Below are 25,281 nucleotides of genomic sequence, written 5' to 3'. Positions count from 1 at the left end.
GCCCATCCTAGCGTTTTGCATCATCATCCCTCGCCGGAAGAAGCAGACAAGGTAGCGTTTTTGAAAACCAGGAGCCTAGCGTTTTTGGATTTCCCCAGCGTTTGCAGATTCCAATCTTTACAGCCTTCAGCCCCGCGATTTTCAGCATTAGAAGACCATCAAGATCAGCCCAAAGAGGTAGCAGATTCAGCCCGGAAAGACCATCAATTTTTAGCCTAAAAACACCTCAGTTTTCAGCCCTAAACCTGCAGATTTTCAGCGACAAAGACCCACAGAAACAGCCCCAAAAATCAGCGTTTTTGGACAGCAGTAGAAAGATTGCAAAGCCATTAGGTCGACTTCGCCATCCCCGTCGTCATCGTCGATATAGCCTAGACTTGCATCAGTCCATGCATACCATTTGTACCAGATTGTGCAATAATAAGTAGACCACTCTCGCCGACGAGAGTGGGGCCTTCGAGGAGGGTTTTACAACGTCTCTGGTGTCGTATCTCTCTTCTCTCTCTATCTCTCAGTCTCATACACTTGCACGCATAGCGTCCCCTTCACTTTGATTGTGATCATAGCATTCTCTCATTAAGAACGGAAGGCTCTCCCTTCCATAAGAACAAAAGGAACCTTGAGCACAGTTCGGAGCACTCATCTTGAGCAAAGCGCAAACATTCATTCCGCTGCACCTAACATTGGTATTAGAGCTTTGGCAGTGTTCTGTATCACTCAAGGAAAGAACCACAATAATCGCAAGAATTTTATTTATTTTTTTGCTTGTTGCGATCGCACGAACCCAAGTTCGCTTGGGCGTGTCGATTCCTAATCGTGTTTTTGAAGAGTGACAGGAATCCCAAGAAACAAGGGCTTGTCCAGCCTCTTCTTGTGTCTCTTTTCACTCATTGAGAGCGGACCATGCACTTAGCGGCCGGCCAATCGACGTGTTGTTGGAAAAAGCAACCTTGGTGTGAGTGCAAGGCCGCCAAGTGGTGCGCCCGCGGAAAGGAGTAGATCTCGGGTGAAGAGAAGATCCTTCTCAAACCCAGATTGCAAGTGAAAGAAAACCTTAAGAACCTCCAGAACCTCAAGAACCTCAAGAACCCAAGAACCAAGACCCCCAAAGAACCCAAGTTCCTCGTGAACTTAAGACCCAAGACCACAAGAACCCACGAGTTCAGTTGATGGAATGGATACTTTGCATACAGGTGGTGAGCATGAGAGAGGCGAAGAAGAATTTTTCCCACCAGGAGGCTTTTCCGACCCTCCCCCTTCCCCATTTACGTCAAGGATTGCACTAACTCCTATGGAGGCTTTAGACCATATGTTTCTGGAAAGGAAGTTAGAACGCGAAGCAAGACATGCAGAAAGAATGGCAGAAATGGAACGCAAACACCCAGAAAGAAGAGCAGAAAGAAAAGCAGAAATGGAGCGTAGACACCAAGAAAGAATGGCAGCCGCCGCCAAAGGAAAGAGCGACCAACACATGAAAGAGTTCTTGCGACTCTTTTCTCAAGCTCAGGCACAGATGCAAGAGATTCGGGAAAAGGAGACTCTCAGTCTCTTCTTCTCCAAAGCATGACACACATGATTTGCATGATTGTGAGAAGCATGATGATGATAAGCATGATGATTTGAATGACAAGCATGATGATTTGGATGACAAAGATAAGCATGATGATTTGAATGATATTGCTAAGCATGATGATTTGGATGCCAATGACAAGCATGATGATTTGCATGATCAAGATGTGATTTCTCACAAGCATGATGAGTTGCATGAAGAAGACGTGATTGTTCACAAGGCTGATGAGTTAGTTGATGCTTTTTCCAGCGAAGCTAACCTTGTTGCAGATTCGATCAATCACGCAGAATCGATCTTGGCTCTCGAGCCTAGGTCCAAAGCACCCCTTCAGGAAGAACCGATCTTGGCTCTCGAGCCTAGGTCCACAGAACCCTCACAGGAAGTATTATGTGTTCGCATGATTAGTCAGCACGCATTGTTCGAGTGTTTCATTCGTGAACATTTCTTGTATTTTAGTCAGCGTCTTTATGTGATCCCTTTTCCTAGGCATGACATATTGTACGTTGAGAAGGTTTCACTCATGAATGAGCACGAATGTATGCGGATTATTCATGAAAAGCTGAAAAGTATGCATTCAAGGAAGTCACATTTCATGTCTCTTCCTTGGCACGACACAGTTGTAGAAAGAGCACATGAAAGTATGAGCACCAAGCATTGGCATTTCCGTTGTGAATTGCCACAGTTGATTACTTTAGACCAGAAGAGAAAGATTCGATCTCATTGTTTGCGTGTGTGTGGTGAACGGTTTGACACTCCGTCTCTTTGTTCATCTACATTGCATGCACAGACTTTAAGAAAGACCAGATTTTTTCCACTCACTTTACATGGAATAGGTATGTTCATGGTTTTGTGTTGGAAATGGATTCAAGAATTTTCAGCCTCGAAGATTCTTGAGAAGAAAGAAGCAGGACTCTCGACGAAGTTGAAGCATCGAAGGAGCCACAGAAGACTTTGTGTCGCTTTCGGCGCGGCCCAAACAAGCAAGTGTTGCAGACCTTTATGAAGTTCAAGTACCGCACGACCCACACATCAGAGTGGGCCGGCGAAGAGTCCCTTCCAGGATTCCGGATGCTATTGGCGATCTCCCTCGACGCCATACAGTTCGGTACCAGTACCTCACTTTGACAAGGAGGGGATGTCACGTGACACATCCAACCCTATGTGTCCGTAGACAAGCTACAGCATGATCAGGGTTCAGTCAGTCCAGTCAGTCTAGATTTAGAAGTGATCTGGCACATTTGTGAGTCTATTCGTAGACCGTGCATGCCCAGTCACTTAGTGTAGATGCATATCCTCTGGTTGCACACAGCATAATCATCAGTAATCCCACCAGAATCCATCAGATTCCATCAGGAGAACTTTCCAGCATAGTTACCGGGGAACGCCTCCTAGCCCCCGTTCCGGCGTTCCGGGGGTCAGTTCCCTTCCCGAACGTTCCGAAACGTCCCGGAACGTCTGACGTTCCAGGTGGCCAGTGCAAACCGGAATGGCCGTTCCGGAACGTTCCGGAACGCCCCCGGAATGTTCCGGAATGCCCCTGGAACGGCCAACGGCTACAAACAAATTTGGCAAAAATTGGAAAAATTGAAGTAAATGTTTGGGCTTCTTTTTGAAGTGTGCAAGGCCTCAAGGACTCATAAAATGCACCCCCCTCCCCCTTTCTCTCCACAAGCTAATCCTCAAGGGTCAAGCTCTCTCCCTCTCACACTCTCAAGATCTCTCCCTCTCAAGACTCACTCTCTCAAGGCTCAAGGCTTCAAGCCTTCAAGCTCTCTTCCTCTCCCTCCCACTCTCTCAAATCTCTCCCTCTCCCTCTCACTCTCTCGAGTCTCTCCCTCTCACTCTCTCAAGCTCTCTCTCTCTCTCTCTCATCTTCATCTAGTCATAGCAAGGTTGAATGGTCTTCAAAACGAGTTTTTTGTGAGTATTAGAGTCAAAGCACTCTAATACTCCTTGTATTTAAACACAAGGAGCTAAAAAATGCACTATTTGGGTGTTTTTTAACCTCCCGTTCCGCGCCGTTCCCGTTCCGGACCCTTAGCCGTTCCCCCGTTCCGCGGGGATCCCGTCACCGTTCCCGTTCCGCGTTCCGGGTAACTATGCTTTCCAGTGCATTTAGCCTATTTTACCTATTTTTGGCATTTTTCACTTATTAATTTAAGTGACTTTCCAACAAAAGTAGGTAGGGCAATTTGGGTAAGAAAATATATAAGCAAACCAAAGTTAGCACTAAATGGCAGAAGAGGCAACAAGAGCCAAGCTCAGCAAGCAACTTCTCAACAAGACCTTGGCGGTTTCCCCCACCAAGCAAGGTGACCATCGCCATCAGACCCCTTCCACTAGCGTTTTTGGAAAAGTTGCACCAACCTGGCGTTTTTGCATCAGTAACTTCCCTCGCCAGAATCAAGCCCATCCTAGCGTTTGCATCATCATCCCTCGCTGGAAGAAGCAGACAAGCTAGCGTTTTTGGATTTCCCAAGCGTTTGCAGATTCCAATCTTTAGAGCCTTCAGCCCGGCGATTTTCAGCATTAGAAGACCATCAAGATCAGCCCAAAGAGGTAGCAGATTCAGCCCGCAAAGACCATCAGTTTTTAGCCTAAAGACTCCTCAGTTTTCAGCCCTAAACATACAGATTTTCAGCGACAAAGACCTACAGAAACAGCCCAAAAAATCAGCGTTTTTGGACCCGCAGCAGATTTCAGCCCATAGCGTTTTTGGACAGCAGTAGAAAGATTGCAGATTTCAGCCCTTAGGTCGACATCGCCATCCCCGTCGTCATCGTCGACATAGCTTAGACTTGCATTAGTCCATGCATACCATTTATACCAGCTTGTGCAATAATAAGTAGACCACTCTTGCCGACGAGAGTGGGGCCTTCGGAGGAGGGTTTTACGTCGTCTCTGGTGTCGTATCTCTCTTCTCTCTCTATCTCTCAATCTCATACACTTGCACGCACAGTGTCCATTCACTTTGTTTGTGATCATAGCATTCTCTCATTAAGAACGGAAGGCTCTCCCTTCCATAAAAACAAAAGGAACCTTGAGCACAGTTCGGAGCACTCATCTTGAGCAAAGCGCAAACATTCATTCCGCTGCACCTAACATACTGTGTCAAATGCTTTCCGGAGGTCCACAAAGCTACAATAGATCCGTTTCCCATGGGATGTGCCCTCCTCGATGATGGCCCTGAGTGTCAACATATGGTCAAGAGTAGAAAAACCTCTCCTGAACCATGCCTGCCCAGCTGCACGCATTCCCTCCCTCTCTGCCCATCTACTCAGCTACTGCTCAAGAAGGGATGCGTACAACCGTGCCAATGTGTGTCCAATCATGATAGTGCGATAATTCCCAGGCTCCATAGGGTCTCCTGACTTGAAGATAGGTACAATCGTAGATAGGCTCCAAGTATCAAGCAGCCCTCACACATGGCACGGTTAAACTTAACTGCTAGAAGCTCTGCTAGTAGATCTCTGGCATGCATGAAATGCTCATCCACTAAGCCATCATGATCATATGCTCTCCCAGTCCTCATCTTGTCAATGGCCTTCTTCACCATCTCAGCGGTGATAAAAGCACATGTGTGTTGGCATGAATCGGGGGGGGGGGGGGGGGGGGCTGTCCAGAAACTCTGTACAAAGATGATGCGTATTGACCCCAAGTCTCTGCAGAGGTAATGGAAGGAGGAGGAGGGGCGGGGGGGGGGGGGGGGGAGACTGCTCATGAAAGAGCCACCATGCCTCACGCGAGTCCTGACTCAAGAATAGCTAGTATAGATCCTGCTCTAGTCAAACCAAAAAAGCCCTCTTCTTCCGCCGCACTAGGCGTCGGAAGTCAATCTGTGACTGTTTGTGAGTGATGTCACCCAAAAGCACCTCCCTCTGAAGTCTAGCTCTAGTCTGGCAACATTCCTCATCATACCAACTGTTTTGAGGCATGCTCCGAGAACGGCGTCTCTGCTTAGGCAAGGTGTGTGGGTATGCCTCTATTGTTGCATCATGTAATGTCTGTGTGAGTATAGTAGTAAGCTCCTCCAGAGGTCGCACTGGCTCCTCAATGCATAGGCGTCTGTAGATCCTGTCTATGTATACAGAATCCGTCTCCCGCGTGAAAGTGTAGCGAGTAGGGGCTGCTACCCATGGCCTGTGTGCTACACTGAACTGGAAAGAGATGGTCCACGACACAAGAGCATGATCCACTGCCACCCCAACAAGTTTGAGCTCAACTATGAGATCCTGGATACTAGAGATGAGGCTCAGCTGTGCCATGACATAATCCATTGTGCTGGCTCCATGTCTGTGTGGAAGCACGTGAAACCTCTCACAACGGGAAATCTTTGTAGGCCATTCAAGATGGCCAATCCATGTGTAGTCCCCATGTCTATCAAGTGGCGTCGATACTCAATATGTAACCCATCCTGTGATAGTCTGGATAGGCCCATCTCTGCAACATCCAACTCTCTCAGCATCTACTATGAAGTATCATAAAATACTGTCTGATGATGGGCAGTCCTAGCATTGAAGTCCCCTAGAATGATAATGTCACCATCTCTAGAGAAGTTCCATATGTTATCATCCAAAATAGAGAAGGGGGACTGTCCTCTGGGTGGTGCATATATTGACGTACTCGGGGGAAAGTAGCAAATAGTAATGTAAAGATATCTGCCAGTCTCTGCTCTCAATCTCACCCACATGTACCTAGCTTGCTCATCCCTGCGGGCTATGTGTATCAATGGCTGCAACTCCTCCCAAAATAACACTGCCACTCCTCTTGAGCCCCGCCCTCTATGCTCTGATCGTGTCTCCTGTCTACAGGCTGTCTCCCATCTGTATCCACTAATGTGAGGCATAGACTGCCAAGGGGCCTGATGTGTCTCAAAGTAGAAGATGATGTCTCTCTTGGTAAAACTCTCCTCAAAAGAACCTAGATCCATTACAATTCCAAATAGCAACTTTGAGTGTGGTCCCATAGGCCTCACACCGTCATGTGGAGCGTCGCTCCAATATCACCACTCTTCCATCTCGGTAAAAAGCAATCTTACCTCTTTCCCTTGCCGCTCTAATCTCTAGCATTACCTCCTGCATATGGGCGACCTATGAGAGAGTAAGGTCATCCCCAAGAAAGATACCCGTCTTCTTAAGAGTTGATCTCTTCTTCCAAATATCCTTCGCTTCCATGGAGGGAAAACGAAGGATGAGTGCCCTTTCTTTCGAGGTTTCCCCTTTGCTCCCATTTTTTTTGTTGCCCACTCTCCAAGCTCTTGAGTGCATCGGCTCGTGAAACCCCATCAAAGCCATGAGTTCTTTTACCTCTTCGTCTACATTATCTTTGTCTTTAAGGCCGCAAATTCTCACATGTAGAGAGCGTACACGTCTTCTTTGCTCCTCTTCTAGTGTCAGGTTGATAATGGTGGGTGTGGATTTTGTTTCCTTGCTTTTCCCTTTCTTGGCAATCTCAATCCATTTCTCAGCCTCATCTGCTTTCTGTTGAGTCTTTGTAATAACCCACCCAAGGAGTCATTTCTGTATGCTGCTCTTCCCCCTCTTTGATGGCTCGGACTTGCTCTTTGATTGTGTTGAGTTCTTCTATTACAAAGGGTTGTAATTCTCCCTCTTCAAGCGTGTGTCGTGATCGTGCCTCAACGAGCTCCTTCTTGAGTGACGCAATGTCTTCGTCTTGGGCCGTCACATGATCTCCCATTGCAATGATCTTGCTTTCTTGGGCCAAAACGCGATCTTCGAGCATTTTAATTGTCCCTAATAGGTTGCGGTTGATCTTGTTAATGGTTTCGGTCATTTCTTCTTTGCACTTTTGAACTGCATCTTCTAAGGGTCGGGCTTATCAGTTTGCTTCCTCATGTTTGGTCGTTGCCAAAAACAAGAGGAAATTTTGCGGTGTTAAGAGACCTACACGCATAAGTGCTTCCACATTATGCATACATGGCGTACATTTTCTGCAATTTCTGCAAATTACAACACGCTTTATGCAATTTCTGCAATTTTTGAGAAAAGACTGAATTTTGAATTTCGGAAGAGAGAGAGAGAGAGAGAGGGGGGGGGGGGGGGGGGGGGGGGGGAGCGCGAGGGGGCAGGGTTGCAAGGGAAGCGCAAGGGGGGGACGAGGCTTTGGAGGCAGCGCATGGGGGGCGGGGTTGCAAGAGAGGAGAGAGAGAGAGAGAGAGAGAGAGAGAGAGAGAGAGAGAGAGAGAGAGAGAGAGATGAAATGAAATGTTATATTAACGTCTCTAAAAGGCCAAAATGACCTATGAGACCAGAGCGTTACAATTTGGTGGATCTGATACAAAGTCAGATTAACAAAATGACAAGATAAAAATACTATGGAATCCTAAACTGGTAGGTGTGAACTAAGCAGCTAGCTGGGATAGCTAAATCACAAGTCACAAGAGATCTAGCATCGGTCGCTGGCGGATCTCATCCATGGCCAGCAATCTGACCGGGCGTGGTGCTTGTCGGGCCAAAGTGATCCGAATCCTCTGATGTAGCCTCCGTTGATGTTGTGTAGTCCTCCGCAGTCGTGGGCGTCTGGATCTCCCAACTCAGTCACTCGGTCGATCAGTGTGCCTCTGGTGTGAGGCGACAAGCTCTATTGTGGTAGTAGCTCCTCCAGGTGTCCAGTGTCTGCTCTAAAGAAGTCTGTGATGTGTCTCTGGAACTGGCTGGCCTCTCCTCTCATCAGGCTCTCTCTGTGTCTGCGCAGCTCGAGCAGGAACAAACCCAGGCATCTCTGATCCTCATACCTCATGACTTTGGAGAGTAGTCCAGAGCCCTCCCTCTCTGAACAAGCAGTGGAAGCGGCCTCGTATCTTGTAGTAGACGGGGCAGTGGCATGTGTAGTGCAACTGTCTCTCAGGCTCCATGTCACATAGGGGGTATGTCCTAGCCTCTGCTGATATTCCGTTGTATCTCCCAATCTCGATCCGCAGCTCGTATGAAGATGTGCGTATCAGGCCAATAGCACATCGTATCCCATGAGACAAGTGGGTGTCCATGTTTCTTGGCCTCGTCACAAAAGTGTCCTCCGTAAGCTGGAGAAGATGCTCTCTGTAGAAAGGCATCTTCGTGCCCAGCTCCTGTGCTGGCTGTATCCATGTCCTTCTGGTGTCTAGCTAAGTCAAGTCCTGGCGGTTGAGACTGGTGATCTCGGACTGTGTAAGAGTCAGAGAGGGTGCATCCAGTGAGTACTGGAAGGGGGGCAATCTGTCTATGCTGAACCCATGCGCCCGAAACCGTGATGTCATCTCCCCATACCAACATGCTGTAACTCCCTGCATGGCTAGCTGTCGAGAGGACTCAAGTGCAAGGCGGGCGTATCTGTCTCTGGGAAGTTCCCACATGCGGTGTATGAAGGAGACTGATCTGGTCTGCGCATCAACCACTAGTGGGGGGGCCGGTAGCTCTGCTCGGCACGTGGTACTGAAGCCTTGGCTCTAATGAGCCACAAGATCATAGAGACCAGAGGCTTCTCCATGTCTTCCCATCCATCAGGGGGGGCGAATTAAGGGGTGGGCAGTATCGGGCGCTACCCTCAAAGGCCTAGAAGTCTGAAACTCCTGGATGATGGCCCTTCCACAACTGTAAACTGCCCCCTTACCCCTTGCACGAGCCTCAGCCACCTTCTTGAGCTCTTCTCCTTTGTTTCCAAGTTGTGAGAGGGTAAGCTCTTCTACTATCCATTGATATTTTTGAAGAGACGGGATTGTTGAAGCACACAGAGACAGTCTGCACTATTCTTAAAATGAAGAATGGCCACTGGGGATGCGTTGGTTGTGTTGATGGTTGCTCTTGGTGCTGACACTCATTGCCAGCACCGAGCCAGATTTGTGGAAGAGTGTGTTGAATGACCATCATAGATTTGTAGATATTGTGCTCCAGTCAACTGTCGAGGGGCACCCTCCAATGCGGGCCTTGAGAGCTTTTCCCTTCATCTCATTTCTTGCAAGATTGCTAGGGGGGAAGTCCCACCCTGTGTATTGAGGATGGGCAACGAAGCCAAAAGAGCCAAAGGGGAGGGGTGACCTGTCTTCTATGAACTTTATAAACTGAAATGAGGAAAGCATAATTGAATGTTCTGTTGGAAAAAATCCCTGCTTGCTGTGGTTGAGACCCTGCTCAAAGCTCAAGGCTCAAGCTGTTCAAAGCTCCAGAAACTCGCATCTCTGATGTTGCAGAATCGCGAGACTTGCGACTCTGAGGTTGCAGACTGTTTGAAGCTCCAGAGCTGGATGTTCAGCTTTCTCAGGCAAAACTAGAAAGAACCACCTCTCTGGATCAAAGTTTTTTTTCTCCTCACACCTCTCCGTCATCAAAAAAGGATCATAAAGCCGTATAGTGTTTAAGTTTTGCACGAATTGCCAATTTGAGAAAACAAAAATATTTATGAAGCTTCCCAGATGGTTCTCATTACCTGAAGAAGGTAGTCAACTTCAAGCTGTTCAGTACCCAGGCCTAGATTTCTAGGCAGCCTGTAGCAAAATGACAGTTTTTCAGTATGAAAACATTCAATCTTTCTCAATCGAATATCAAATGAAGACTGTTCAAGGCTCTTATAAATGTCTCTATGCCATCGTCGTAAATATCGTTGCGTATATGGAAATGACCAGTTGAGCATATCAAAAATCTGCTTGCCCCATTTTGCACCACATATTGTAGGTTGCTGCTGCACAACCTTTACCAAAGAATTTTGTTAGCTTTTGTTTCCAGTTGACAATAGGAAATTAAATAGACAAGTTCACAGCACTGCCATATTCAAATGTAAAATGGTAAATGTTCAATGGATACCAGCCCTCAATGCGAATGGGGAAGCTTAACATAGAATTTCCAAAACATATATATACCATCATAAGGTCAGAAAAGTCCGGATTTACGAAGTATACGAGAGGCTAAAACACTCACAAAAACACAAAAGCAAGGGACACAAGAAAATGGATAAAGAAAAAGAAATCACCTTTTTTGCTTCGATTAAAACAAACCATTATTCACTTGAAAGTTCTTTTAGAAAGGCATAGGCAAAAAAAGTTAAAGAAGCTTACTTGATTGAAACTTTGAAACAAGTACTCAATTTTAAACAGTCGCAACAAGGATAACACATCACATAAATTTAACCCTAGAGATTTACACTCCACACGACAAAGTCCCAAAAGAACAAAATCTTAATTTTAATGTAAGCTAGAGACTAAAATGAGAAACTACTGCGTACCACTTAGAAGAGGTAAAACATAACCAAACTAGTACAAAGTTAAAAATTGACAATATGCGACCTTAACTTTGTTGCTTGTCCAAACAGGAAGAATAAGATCATCACTTGTATGATGCATAGCCTAGACAACAACTACGAAATCCCTACTCACATCATCAATGCCCGAGAGTAGGTGTAAGTTTGTATAGACTTCATTCATGATTAGAACGTACTCTATAAAAGCAACAAACTAAGCTTTTATGACAATCAGGAGGTGATGGGCATACTCAGCCATGATAAAGGTTAGCACTTGTTGATTAAAAGTAAAAGTACTGACAATGCTAAAGATCTAAACAACAAGTTGGTGAGTTATTAAGCTGAAAAATTAATTGGGCTTTTAAGCTCCCCACTTTTATTGAATTTACTACTAAATGTCTTGAACATTCCAAAAGAAGAAACATTGAAAATAAACTTACTAAGAGCTTTTAAAAATGAACGAGCATTTTTCATGATTCTCTTCAACGACTATCCTTTCTCAATAATTAAATAAATAAGATGGCTTGACTGAACCACAAAAGCAAATTTACGAGAACGAGGACGAGAAAATCCAAGTAGTTACAAACAAATAACACCATATTTAGCACAAAGAGAGATCTAAATGTCAAGCATACGGATAGAATATTTAGATTTGCATACTCTGGTTCAAGGCATTTATCATAGACGTCTACTTCCAAACCCAAGGGAGTTTAAAATATGTTTAGGTCTAAAAAATCACAACAATCACTATAAGTAGTACAATTAAGTTCACAAAAATTCTTTAGGATAAATTGGGAACCAATTGATTGTTTGAAAAAAGAGTCGCTGACGGTTATCTTTCATTGTGGAACTGCCGTTAACAGTCAAGACCACAGGGAGAAAGAAAACTATAGGGCTTCGAATAGATTGTCGAATTACGTGTGTTAAAATTTTGTAGTTTTGAAAAACAAGCATGCATGAGCCAATCATAAGAGTAAACAGTAGCTACACCTTTGAAAGGGGCAAGATATCCATAGCTTTGAAAAATGGCAACAGCTGCCCTATTTGTGAATTGACTTCTGCTTCAATGAGACCTTTTGCAGAGGAAGTGCCCACACAAACATAAAAGATCTTTGAGCTTGAAAATTGTCGTCCAATCACATCATCATCACACCAGCAAACAAGCCACTCACTACTATGAAGTGATACCCACTTATTTTGTGTTGTGGGAAGAATCGGGCTGTCTTTGCTATGTAGAACCTCTTTCAACTTACAAAGTGCAGAAAATGACAATTTGCGGTTATCAATATCAAGAGACCACTTAGAGAAAACAGCTAGTACCTGCAAAAGGGGATAGCGCATCATCTTCTTGCATATCTCCTTGACTGAGGGTTGCAACATTTAAGTAAACAAACGACTGCAATTTCTTACACAAGCAAATAACAGGCTTACCTCAGTAACTACTTCTGAAGGAGAAAACTGTTTTGCAAACATCCTCAACACGTTGACATAATCACCAATCTCCATAGTGTGTTTAACTTGGCACACATCCACTAGAAAATCACGGAGTGTTGGATAAAGAAGATCTAAAGTCTTTGGACATATCTTCAAATTTGATACATCAGATGATGAGTGTAAAAGTTTTGCAAGACAACCTGAGTCATCTTTCCAGATTAATTCATAAACAAAGTAAAACCTTCCTTTGCAACGTGTTTTTGATGAAGCCCTTATTTTATCCGGCACAAATATACATGCATTCTGTTGAAAAAAAGCCCTGACATCTTTCTCACTTTGAGCTGTTTCTTTCCGCAAAAAAGAGTATAATTTTTCCATTTGGCTTAAACTGCCAATTGAAAAATACCATCAGCCTCACAAGTCACAAGCAGTTTCAAGGAAAATCCATTCAGTAGTAACGCAGCATACCTCGTCTTAAATGAATGCCGGTTCCACATCGTTAGTACATTCAATACATCCAATACAGATACATTCATTTTGAGTCCAAGGGCCTCAGCAAATCTAACCGAGCTCATCTGCACAGCAAAATAAATCCCAAAAATCTCACACTAAGATTTAGCATATATTGTGCACCAATTAAGAAGCAAGCCAAAATGATGGAAAAAATTGCCATCACTTCTAGGCTTTCTAAACCGAAAGTGTAATTATTACTGAACAAAATGATAACACCCTAAACAAAACAGGAAAGACTCAAAAGAGAAGAATTCGCTCCTCAAGATCAAGGCTCCCATTATGGTCACAAAAAGTGCAAAAAAATCTTCACAAATAACTCAGTTTTGAGTACAACAATAGCATTAATCAAGATATCTGATAACCATTCCATGGAACTGGGTTTCATATCTTGTGTTTGCTCCCCCAAAAGAGAATGTTGTTAGAACTGTGTTCTATGGAGCCATGAGAGTTCTAATTCATGGTGATTTAGCAATGGATGAGAGAGTCAGGTCAAGTGCATTGGCCCTACGTATCAAGGTCTCCACCCCTGATTCATTGTTTGTCCAGAGTGAAAAGAGTCTGCATTCCCAGTTGAGTAACCAAGAAAGCGAATGGTATCAAAAATAGTGGTATAACTGACAGGTAATCTTTCAAATGGGAGAAGAAAGTTCAAGTCATTGAACAAGAAGCAACAAAGTTGAAGTCGTTTGTTTTCAAGTATGCAAAAACAGAACTTATGATGAGGATAAGGTGCTAGAAATTTAATAAGAGCCTTGTTCACAAACAACACGCAGGCACATGGTAGGTGTTTGGGTTCATGTCCCACAAAGGGGCCATAGAGGCCGGCCCTCTGTGAGCTCCTACACGCTGAATTGCAGGAGAGGGCTCATGCAGTCGCTTCTAATTAGGGTGAATATTCTCCTCAATCTCCTGCATCATCCAACTAACTGTGTCATGCCTCATGTACTTGAGCAATAATGCCGTGGAAGTATCGAAAGGAGAGCCATCCTGTGTAAAGGGACAGGTACACTAGAGTATTTCTAAATGTCAGGCCTTGAGACAGATCATAGGTATCAGGCCTGCTCGTTGAAAAAGCATTCCCTATATTTAGGCAAGCTATAAGAGCTTTCTTCTGTAGAATAATTCATCTTGCTCAAAACAGTCACCCCTTTTTGGCATTTTCACCATGTGCTCACCATTTCCATCCTCCGTCCCCTGAACAAAAATAATCTCCTCTTCTGAATGAAACCCAAAGGAGTAATGAAAATCTAAAAGAACAGTACGGACATTTAACCTCAGTATACAATGACACAAGAAAAACCCTCTGAACCATTTAATTAACATAGTTTAGGGAGTGGACTTGATGATGCCCAATCAATTTTAGATGTGGCGTAAGATATTCGTACATTTCTCGTGTCATCATTCCACAAAAAAGCCTAAAAGCACATATAGCAAATCAATTCCAAGAATAGGCATCAGTGCTTTGGCCATATTTTATACACATAAAAATTGCTTGATGCCTATCATTTATATATTATGTGACTAGACATATCTATTGATGGTATCTATAACTTTTGTAATGGTAAAAGTCTACCGTGAATGTAGTGGTGATACTTAGTCTGTTGTCCCAATAACTCATTACAAGAGGATAATGCCATCATATCCTAGTGGGCACAAGGCAGCATCCCATCAGAATTATCTATGGCTTCCTTACCCATCTTCTGGACGGCACTCAATACCTTTTTGTGCCTGTTAAAAGTGATTTTTGGTGAAAAAACAAGAGATGAAAAACGCCAGTCAAATTAGCTCGTTTCATCTTGAAAGAGGGAGATACACTAGAGCTCTGAATGGAGCATGGAAACATCATAGGATTCCAATTAAAATCTTCCTCATAGTACCTTCATAAGATATGATTTTCAGCGTACACTCTCCCTGATAAAATATAGACATATCCCCCAAAAGGCCAAATCAACACTCCACAAACCTCTTTAAGATCAAAAAGTGTCATAGCCAGCAGCTATATCATTGGAAAACAAAAACATCACATGACTGTGAAGATAAGGCATAAGGCATTGTTAAAGAACTCATTCAGAGTTTGCATAATGCTTCAAAGCCATTGGCACACAACTGATTTCGACTTGCAAATAATTATGAAGGCAAAGAATAACGATACACCAATCTGGAAAATAACGTGACTAAATTAAAGTTTACCGAGATGTTCGGCAGACCATATGACAAAAAGAGACATTAAAATATCAGATTTGACTCAGCATTCTTGTGTGTTATGAAAAGCTCTTGTCTCGATTATGTAAAGCATACAGACTGACTTACATACCTGAGGAACTGCATAAGGTGCATGCACTCCCAGTATTGACTCAACTGCAGCGCACCTATGATAGAGCTGAGTTGGCTTATATAGTTTTCCGTCAAAACTTGACTGTACCCATGCATACGATCTCAGCTTTAATACAAATGATAGTAACACATTAACCCTTAGCCCTTCTTTCTCACTGCAACTAGCTGAGTATTTAGAGTAGCATTCATCCCATAGTGAATCAAAGGCTGCAACAAAATCAGAGAGCTTCTTCAGTTTGTTGGGAGTATCACAACATGCATCACACAAACCTTCAACGATCTCGATCAATTCTGGGCATTCCCAGTCTTCTACTGACAAGCTGCTTTCATTTTTTATATGTTCTGGTAGCCTCTTCCAGAAGACATCTGCCTTATCATGCAGCTTCCTTGAATTACATTTCACCTTCACAAAATCTAAAACTCCTAGATTCTCAAAAAACTGGCGCCATTTAGATATCAATTCTCCTTGTGATGAGCCTTGAATAGCTTCAAGATATCCAGTGGCAACAGTTTTTGCTATGAAATCCAAACGAGATTTTCCTATGAGGACCTCTACTGCTTGTTGTGAATAAAGCTTGAGAACTTCAAGCGGAACTCTATCTACTCCACCATATGCTGCCACTACAGAGACAAACTGCACTGCTGCTTGTTTACCACAGCCCTTCACAGCAGCAGCCAGAAATTTCTCTATAGTTGCTGATCCGTCAATACGAAGATAGATTCCATTTGACGTCACCAGGCACACTAATCCTTCAACTGGACCCTCCTTTTTCAACCAGTCTGGAAACAAACCCAGAGTTGGAAAAAAAACAGAATCCCATTGTGACCATCTCAAAAGATTACACAACATCGGAGCATTTAAGAGGCAGTGCCTTGCATCTGCACTTGATATACTCCCAACCAAACCAACCTGTGGCCTGATACAAATTTGGACAGCATCCTCATCATTTATCACATCACCATTCAAGGAATCCTCGCAGTCTCTTTTAGATGCTAGCAAAGCTGATGAGAAAAGGACAGAGTAACTCGACGCATTTCCGCAAACTGGAGAATCAGCGATGTCTTGAATAATAATGGACCACCAGCCTGACAAAACTTGCAATTGAAATTGTTTAGCAAAAAGGTGCATAAGAAATTCATGTGACAAATGTTCTCCAATTCCAACAGCCTTTCTGACTTGAGACACAAAGGTCTGAGCTCCTTCATCGGAAACAACCATCCCACACATAACACTCAGGGCCGTACTTTTGCACATTTTCGAACAGTCCTTCAAGATTTTGTTTAAATGCGTGTCAATGAACGTCTGAAAAGGACCCATCTTTAACTTGCAAAAGCTTTCCAGAGAAAGTCTTTCTACTACATCCTTTTCAAATGTCAATATGTTTTTCAGCATGAAGCAAAAACTCTGCCCGTTTGGCATGCCTTGCCCTGGTCTGCATACATTAAGTGTAGAGGCTACACTCATTAAGACTTCATGCAAAACCCGCACAACTACATCTAAAACCTGCTCTAAGCTCCTGACAGGCTGTTCTTCACATGTACCTGAGAATAAAATAATGACAATTAGCGTTCATGAATTTTAAATGATGACGAAGCTAAGAATGCAAATGCCAGCATGCTTTACCAATATTACTTTATCATAGCATTAGTCTTAAAAATGACTTCTCCAGTAACTTCAAAAACAGCAAGGGGTGCTGGACTGCTCGCTGCTGCACGCTCCCCTAACCTGCACCTGTCACCTCCCCCTCTCCCCATCGCTAGCCGCCGCCCCCCCCCCCCCCCCCCCGGGCCCTAGCCCTGCCAGCATTCCCTGCTGCGCGTGCGCGCTGCCCCCCGCCTTCCCCTTGTGCTGCCCCTCCCTGTCGTCAGCCTCGCCATTTGCACCCGCTCACAGCCCTCGCTGCCCGCTGCCATTTCCAGCCCGCCTCGCGCTGCCCTCACCCGTTGCCCCCCCCCCCCCCCCCCTGGCTCATTTCATTCTCTGCCGTCCTCTCCCCAAAGGTTTCTTTCGATTGGCTCTGGCAGTGCTAGTTTCTTGACAGTGCTAGTCAGGGTCTTTTTGCAGAGAAATTACTTTATCCACTCCTTCTCCGCCACAGCAGCAGACACAGATGGAGGCTCAAGCTCCACTACAGAGGGACTATGATGAAGTCCCCTCTCCCGACCCCACTGAGCCCACCATTCGACTTGCTCTCACTCCGACAGAGCAAGCGAGCCTAGCCACAGAGGTGACTCTCACTTCCGTCATCTGCAAGATTCTCGGCACCAGACCCAGCAGAGGTGAGCTGCGTGACCGTCTCCAGGCCCGCCTTCTTGTAGAGGTGGGCAAGATCTTGGACGTTCAGTTCCTCGGACGCGGCTACTATCAGATAGAGTTTGAGACCTCCGAGATGGCGTCCAAGGTCATCACGATGAGCCTCCTGACCATCCGAGCAGGTCGAGCCCACTTTCGACAGTGAAGACACGGTTTTGACCCAGCTTCGGATGTTCTAGTAGAGGAGGCAGACCTACCCATCTTCGTCTGCTTTCCTGGTTTGAGGAGGGAGTACCTACCACTTTTGTCAAGGATAGGCTCAGAGATTGGGACTGTCCTGGAGACACCTCGCACGGCAGCCTCAGTAGTTGACAAAGCGGCCGGCATTCCCTCAGTTCGAGTTCTGCTTAGGGACACCCACACTCTCCCAAAGGTCATACTACTTTCTCGGGTGAGTGGGGGTTGGTTGAGACAAAGCATGGAGTATTCGGGCCTCCCGGATCAGTGTTTCATTTGTCGACAGATGGGCCATCTTGCGAAGGCCTATCCACGGAGGAGACCCCGACCTACTCCACAGGCCCAACCCAGCCCTCAAGGGCTGGCCAACAGTAGCAGGCCGAGCCACAGAGTGCGCAGGCAGAGCCACCCTCCGAGCCTAGGGTTCAAGCGGAGGAGGGCTGGCAGCAGGTTCGTGGTCGACGTCGGCAGGGGACGCCGCGCCAGCCTGGCACTCAGAGTGGTCCTCTGGCTCCTGCCCAGCAACAGTAGGACGAGGTCCCTGCTCCAGCCTCCACCTCAGCCTCACCTTCGACAGCCCCCCCTCCCCCCCCCCCCCCCCCCCCCCCCCCCCCCCCCCCGCCCCCCCCGAGTTCCCCCTTCTTCCGCCTCGCCCCCTCCTCCTCCCTCTATCTCTCCATCTCGCCCTCCCACCTTTTCCAATCCCCCTCGCCCTCCCTCTCCCCCTGCTCCCTCACCTCCTCCCGCTCCAGTCCCGCAACCCTCCTCGGCTGCTAGGAGATCTCTTGGCAACGCCTTTGCCACGAGTCGCTTGGCGAGAGAGGGACAGCCTTTCTTGCGACCCCCTCTTCAGGTACAGGCATCTCCCTTTGCAGCAGTTCCTCATGGTCTGACGAGTTTCGACATTCGTCGTCGTTGGGATTTCTTTGCCTACGACTTTACACGGTTTCTCAGCGACCCCTCACCAGACCTTGAGGCAGCCTACTTCAGAGTTCATGTGCTATTCCTTGCAGCTAGGGGGATAGAGGCCTTGGACTCAACAGTTGGCTTCTCTTTTCCCCTATGCGGCAGGGACCAGGCTGACTGGACTATAGACTCAATGTTGGAGTGACTGCAGACACAGGCCCTAGAGTTCTCTCATCACATGGGAGACCTAGGGGTTACAGACTTGCTACAGACTCTTTGGCCATTGGCCAAGTTTGTTGTGACACCTCCAGACGCAGCAGGATGTAGACACATTGTGGTTTACTTTTTTGCTGACACGCAGAGCCCGCCATGCTAAGTACACATACATGAGGACTCCTGGACAGAGGAGGTTGCTTTACGCACGGCTCGGTCTACTTGGGCTTGGGCTAGACACTCTATGCAGTCACGCCTATCTCGAGGACGTTCGGATGCGGATTACTCCCCATCTAAGCCTGCCTCGAAGATAGCACGGTTTGCTGCTGCGGCAACATGAGTTCTCTTTCGCTCCCCATGAGGATGGTCTCATGGAATGTACAGGGATTAGGTGGGGCCCAGTTTCACCGTTAGAGGGGCCGGCTTCGTGAGGAGCTCCAACGATGTCTTGTGGGAGGAGAGATTGACCTTCTTATGCTACAGGAGCATTATCTGTGTGAAAGCCGCATTAGATGTTGTGGTCAACTTTTGCGTGGACGATATGAGACTTTTTGGTCAGCTGCATTTGGACCTGGAGGCATCCAGGGCAAGATATGTATGACTATTGCGGATTCTTTGCAGCAGGCCCTTGTGGGCAGAGGGATTATTGTGCCACGCAGGGCTCAATGGATCACTATGCAGGTTCAGGGTTGTCTCGTGGGCTTCGTGAACATCTATGCGCCCAATGTGGCGAGTGCACGTGCAAAGTTTTGGTCTCAGACTGTTGAGTCTCTGCCGCAGGCAAAGCAATGGTACATAGGGGGTGACTTCAACATGTTGGAGGAACCCTCTGACAGGATTGGTGATAGCCATACTACTGTGCATGGAGTTGAGTTGGCAGCTTGGGAGCGGTTTTGTATGACTGCGGGTTTCAGATGTGTGGCAGCATTCTAGCTTTGTGAGGCCCCCAGACAGCCTGGCCTTCTCTCATTCAGACCGCGTCAATCTATCTCGGATAGATCGATTCTACACTAGTGACCACTTCTGTGACTTGGGTGGACAATTGGTATTCTGGCAAGGACTTCCTTCTCGAACCATGCACCAGTGATCCTTACGGTGACTGATAGGCAAAGGAGGGGGAGCACGATGCTACGCATCCCTGAGAGGGTCTTGATGGACTCAGCGCTCAGAGAGCGAGTGAAGGCTCTTTGGACAGAGAGCTTAGACATGCAGGATTCTCCTGCTGACAGAGTGGCCTCAGGACTTGCTCAGCTTAGTCGTTTCTTTCTTCAGGAGTCTTCGGCTCGCCTGGCTGCAGCGAGAGAGGAGGAGTAGCATCTCTGACGGGGCGTTGCTTCCTTGCAGAGGATGCAGGAGCAGCATCCAGACAGTCCTTGGTTGAAGGAGCAGTTACAACAGGGTTGCCAGGAGCTCGGCAGCACAGAGGAGAGGCGCCATTAGTTTGCTTTCCACCAACAGGCATCTCAGTGGACCTAGGTGCGTGACAAAGTGACAGGCGCTTTCTTTGAGACAGTGGGACCTCGGCATACACATGCCAAGGTCAATCAGTTGAGGAGGCCCGACAGGTCAGTTGCTGAGGAGCCAGAGGATATGCGTGCAGTAGCTACTGACTTTTACCGTGAGTTATTGTCTACAGAGCCCCAGTCAAAGCGTCAGGATGCATGCAGAGAGCAGGTGTGGGCACAAATGCCTTGTCTTGTGATTGAGGAGATGCGTCAGAGGCTTGAGCTGCATCTACAGCTAGAGGAGCTGCACACGGCTCTTAGTTCACTCGCCCGTGGTAGCTATCGTGGTGAGGATGGCTTGACTCCCAGCTTTTTCTTGGAGTACTGGGACTTGCTTGGCTCAAATCTTTGTAGTGCTTTTCAGTACATCATGCACACAGGTGAGATGCCTGACAGCATGAGTGAGGGCCTGATTTACCTCATTCCCAAGGAGGGTGGCTCCTTGGATGAGATTCGACAGTGATGCCCCATCACCATCCTCAACTCAGCCTACAAAATTCTTGCCAAGGCTCTGAGTTTGAGGATTCAGCCACTTCTAGAGAGCCTTATACATGAGACTCATACAGGTTTTGTCAAGGAGCGTAGTATCCTTGACAACATCTTTACTTTTTGGAAGGCTTCTGCCCTCGCGCGGCTCCGCGGTGAGGATTTGGTGATTCTTCTTCTCGATTTTGAGAAGGCCTACAACAGAGTCGACTAGGATTATGCTGAAGCTATTATGCTCACTTCTATCGTAGATGAAATGACAAAAGTATGAAGGTCTCATTGAGTCATTTGTATCTATGTTTCATGACCTTTCGTGCGGATACATGTGATGATAAAAGGGTGCTAATCACACTAAATCATCTATGGCATGTAAATTTCACATGCAATCGAGGACGAATGCAATTTCAAAAGGGACATTGCTTGTCATGAGGCTGTGGCAACCACTAACCTTAGTTGTTGGTGGTACCGGCCCGTAGGGCGGTAGACGTAGGCTTTCACCCAAATTCTTTATTTTACTTTAAACTTTAGGACACAAAGAAACCTTTGTAGAAGGAATTATCACTTAAAACACACACACAGCTCGAGAGCTAGAATGCTCCAATGCTGTAATTTTCTGATTTGTCACTGTTAGGTGCCTACTGCCTTGTACACGCATCCCAAGGCCTTTCCCAGGCTCCCATGGCGACTCCCTGCAGTTTAGGTACAAAACCCTAAACCTGCAGAAAAATACAGCAGGCTGAATTCTCTGTTTTGGACCGTTTCGAGCGGAGCGAGCACGCCTACGCGTGTCTCAGGTGTTCCCGCACGCAATGGGACAGTTCCCTTTCAAATCGGACGAGTTTTCACGCGAGAAAACTCTCCGTTTTCGCATTCCTTCGCGACAGAACTGTGCGTACTTGAAGGGGATTGGCAATTAGCTAATCCGCTTCCTGTACAGAAAGCTCTTGCCTTGGCAAACGCACATAAAACCCCAAGAACTGTACATGGTCATCTGAGAAGCCCAACTAGTGGGGCATTACCATAAGTGCAAAGGGGAGAGAGAGATGCGCGAGAGCAAATCATCGCGCTACATAGAGCAAGGGAGAAGGCAAGCTTTCCAATAAAGCTGTGAGCACCTGCACCCATAGTAACAGGGGACGCCCTTTTTCGGGCTTCCCGTCCCCACTTGCCGTCCCGCTCTCATTTTTACACTAAAAATCCATTTCAGCCCCGTCCCCCGTTCCCCCGTCCCGGAATGCGTCCCTTGTGACTATGCCTGCACCCACTACTCACGCACACTGTAGCACATACTTATGGGCTGAAATTAGCCCCTCTTGAAATGGGCACCCTGATACTTCTGGCAATTGCCTCTGGAGCCGCCATGTGTCCAGTTTGTCTCTTTTAAGTTAATGCCCTAGTACCCACCAACTTATAAGTGTAGCGAGGGGCCTAAAAGACTTTGTACTAAGCCTAGACACCCTTTTACTGCTCGGATTCTAGTGCCGATTAGCCCGACCAACTCGTGGTGACCTGCCCTTCCCGACTGCAGGTGAAACTCTCGGCCATCGTCCGTTTCACACTAGCCATACAATGTCCGACCATTTGCAACTTCAAAAAGAGGGTCCAAAAATCAAAAAAAATCATCGGAAAGAAACCAACAACTCAAGTTAGCAATTGCCATGTCCTCGTGACATACCACCTTCTTAAAATCGCAAACGTCCTTGATTGCGTTCCATATATACATGGCATAGATTATTTAGTGTGGTAAGCACTCTTTTATCATTGCATGTATCCGCAAGAAAGACTATCAAAACATGTGTACAAATGACTTAAAGAGACCTTCATACTTTTGTCAAACAATGTACACTGCTATTGCACTGAGTACATTTGATGTGCTAGCTCTATCATTACTCCTCCTTTGCAGACATTGGGTTGGGGTATACGTAGGCTGTAGCCCAAAGGCCTCAAGGTAAATCTGCAATACATTTGGTGACTCTGACAGTTCATGCTCTTCCATCCACTTTGCATCCATAGGTGGATAGTTCTTGAACTTCACCAAGTAGAATCTTGCAACCTGTCCCTTAACTTTTATATGTGCAAGAGGCTCTTGCCTCTGCAAACGAGGATAATTCCACAACACTGTGACGTACCACCCACGACCAAGTGAGCTCAAATTTCAAGATGATTTACCAATGCGTCATAGAATCCAAGCAATCGCCTCAGAGAATCGGCAAGCAACGTGTCACCTGGCAGACCCACATCACTCCCGCAGCAGATCTAGTGGCCAATCTACCACTGTGAGACGTCTCCCTATCTCATCTTGGCTCATACTTGCAAACCCTAAAAACGCAGTAGAAAATCAGCCCCCCCCTAATTTGACAACTTTTTGGCAGGGCGAACATGCGGAATTTCCAGTCTGTCCTGTGAAGAGGAACCCTCTTCCCTGGTGTCATCCGTCCTGTCAACCATAGTGTAATTCCAAGTTCTTGTACTCTGTGTCTTCACCAAACCAATTGAGGCTCACTTCTTGAGAAAAAAGTGATTCTATCCCGGCAATGGAACCATGAAACTGGCCCGTCGGGCGGTAGGCTTTCTTTGGCTTTCACCCGAATTTCTTTAATTTACTGTAGACACACACACACACACACAGACTACTTTGCAAACGGAACCTCACGAATAAGCCTGTGATGACTGGAATTCAACACTTCAAGACAAACCACGGCCAGGAAGCTAGAGCGCTACCAAGCAGACAACGACACCCTGTTGGCCCCAAAGACTGGTGCCCCTTTCGGTATTTCTTTATTCTTATTATACTTGAGAAAACTTGTAAACTTCTACAAGCTGTCCCACTTTTATCGGGCTGAAATTCCTCTACTCCAACCCGATTTCGGCAACATAACCACACTAGAAGTCTCCGCGAACAAAATCCCAAGTACACGTTGACTTTCCACGCACTTAAGAGCTACAAAACCAGGCGAGAAATTGCAGCTCGCTGAATTCTCTGTTTTGCGCTCCGATCCGCATGCCGATCACTTTTCTGGGTAGCCCTCAAGCTCTCGCACCTATAGGGTCACTTGCCCCTTGAATTAGACGAGATTCCTCGCAAGAAATCTCTCTAAATTCTCATGTACAAGCACCCAATGCTTTCCCGAGGCTCCCCTAACAAATAAACGATCCGAACGCTTTCACCTAACCCTCACTAAGCTGTCTATGGCTGTAATTGCAGGCTTTTGACCCAATTTTGCCAACAGAACGGCGCAAACATCCCTGTAGATCAAAAGTACACGTCAAGGACACTTTCCTTGCGGTATAGAAGCTTTCCAGTGAGTTACAGGTCAATTTCAGCATGCTGTAATTTTCTGTTTTGTCACTGTTAGGTAACCACTACCTTGTACACGCATCCCAAGGCCTTTCTAAGGTTCCCATGGCGATTCCCTGCAGTTTAGGTGCGAAACCCTAAACCTGCAGAAAAACACAGCATGCTGTAATTCTCTGTTTTGGATCATTTCGAGCGGAGTGAGCACACCTACGCGTGTCTCAGGTGCTCCCGTACGCAATGGGACAGTTCCCTTTCAAATCAGACGAGTTTTCACGCGAGAAAACTCTCCGTTTTCGCATTCCTTCGCGATGGAACTGTGCGTACTTGAAGGGGATTAGCAATTAGCTAATCCGGTTCCTGTACAGAAGGCTCTTGCCTTGGCAAATGCGCATAAAGCCCTCAGGATTGTACATGGTCATCTAAGAAGCCCAACTAGTGGGGCATTACCATAAGTGCAAAGGGGAGAGAGAGATGCGACAGAGCACATCGTCGCGCTACATAGAGCAAGGGAGACGGCAAGCTTTCCATTAAAGTTGTGAGTAATTGCACCCACTACTCACACACATTATAGCACACACTTATGGACTGAAATTAGGCCCCTCTTGAAATGGGTGCCCCCCTCTTGCGGATGCTTCTGGCAATTGCATCTGGAGCCGCCATGTGTCCAGTTTGCCTCTTTTGAGTTAATTCCCTAGTACCCACCAACTTATAAGTGTAGCGAGGGGCCTAAATGACTTTGAACTGAGCCTAGACACCCTTTTACTGCTCGGATTCCAGTGCCGATTAGCCTGACCAACTCGTGGTGACCTACCCTTCCCAACTGCGGGTGAAACTCTCGGCCTTCGGCCATTTCACACAGGCCATACAATGTCCGACCATTTGCAACTTCAAAAAGAGGGTCCCAAAAATTAAACAAAAATCATCGGAAAGAAACAAACAGCTCAAGTTAGCAATTGCCACGTCCTCGTGACAACATGACTTCTTGCACTACACTGTACATGAGAGAGAAAGCTTGCAGTCTATAGCTCTTAACCTATGGTGGCAGAAGCTTGCAAATGAGCTCTCCCAGCTAGAAATCGAGCGCCCCCTCTTCTGCATGAGGAAATTTCATGAAAATGTGCCACTTGGCACATTTACACACAGTTTCCCACTTCGGGCTTGCCGCTTAAAATCTCCCGACTGGTTGCTAGTTGACTTTTCAATAGAGTTCTAAAATGTTCCCCTTGTCATTCCAGAGATAATGACACGAGCAGATTTTATGGTCCAAAATAGCAGTTCCCTAAATATTAGGGGATGCTTCTGT

At 46.3% G+C, this 25,281-nt stretch overlaps 1 protein-coding gene across 7 annotated transcripts in view; it reads right to left on the bottom strand.

The window, feature by feature from the left end:
- LOC147450205 (protein NO VEIN-like) overlaps window positions 1-25,281 on the bottom strand; it is a 107,278-nt gene that overhangs the window by 31,286 nt on the left and 50,711 nt on the right. For all 7 annotated transcript variants that reach the window (XM_086519489.1, XM_086519488.1, XM_086519494.1 and 4 more), the window contains 5 exons: window positions 15,060-16,621; window positions 12,701-12,807; window positions 12,230-12,620; window positions 11,789-12,118; window positions 9,992-10,252 (listed from right to left, as the gene is read on the bottom strand). In XM_086519489.1, coding sequence (XP_086375615.1) covers window positions 9,992-10,252; window positions 11,789-12,118; window positions 12,230-12,620; window positions 12,701-12,807; window positions 15,060-16,621 — 2,651 coding nt within the window. The remainder of the gene's footprint in view (window positions 1-9,991; window positions 10,253-11,788; window positions 12,119-12,229; window positions 12,621-12,700; window positions 12,808-15,059; window positions 16,622-25,281) is intronic.

This window comes from Adiantum capillus-veneris, chromosome 9 (assembly GCF_014529385.1).
Source record: "Adiantum capillus-veneris isolate H3 chromosome 9, ASM1452938v2, whole genome shotgun sequence".
Taxonomy (NCBI): Eukaryota; Viridiplantae; Streptophyta; class Polypodiopsida; order Polypodiales; family Pteridaceae; genus Adiantum; species Adiantum capillus-veneris.
Note: the sequence above shows the minus strand (reverse complement) of the source record. Positions and strands in the feature narration are given on the sequence as shown.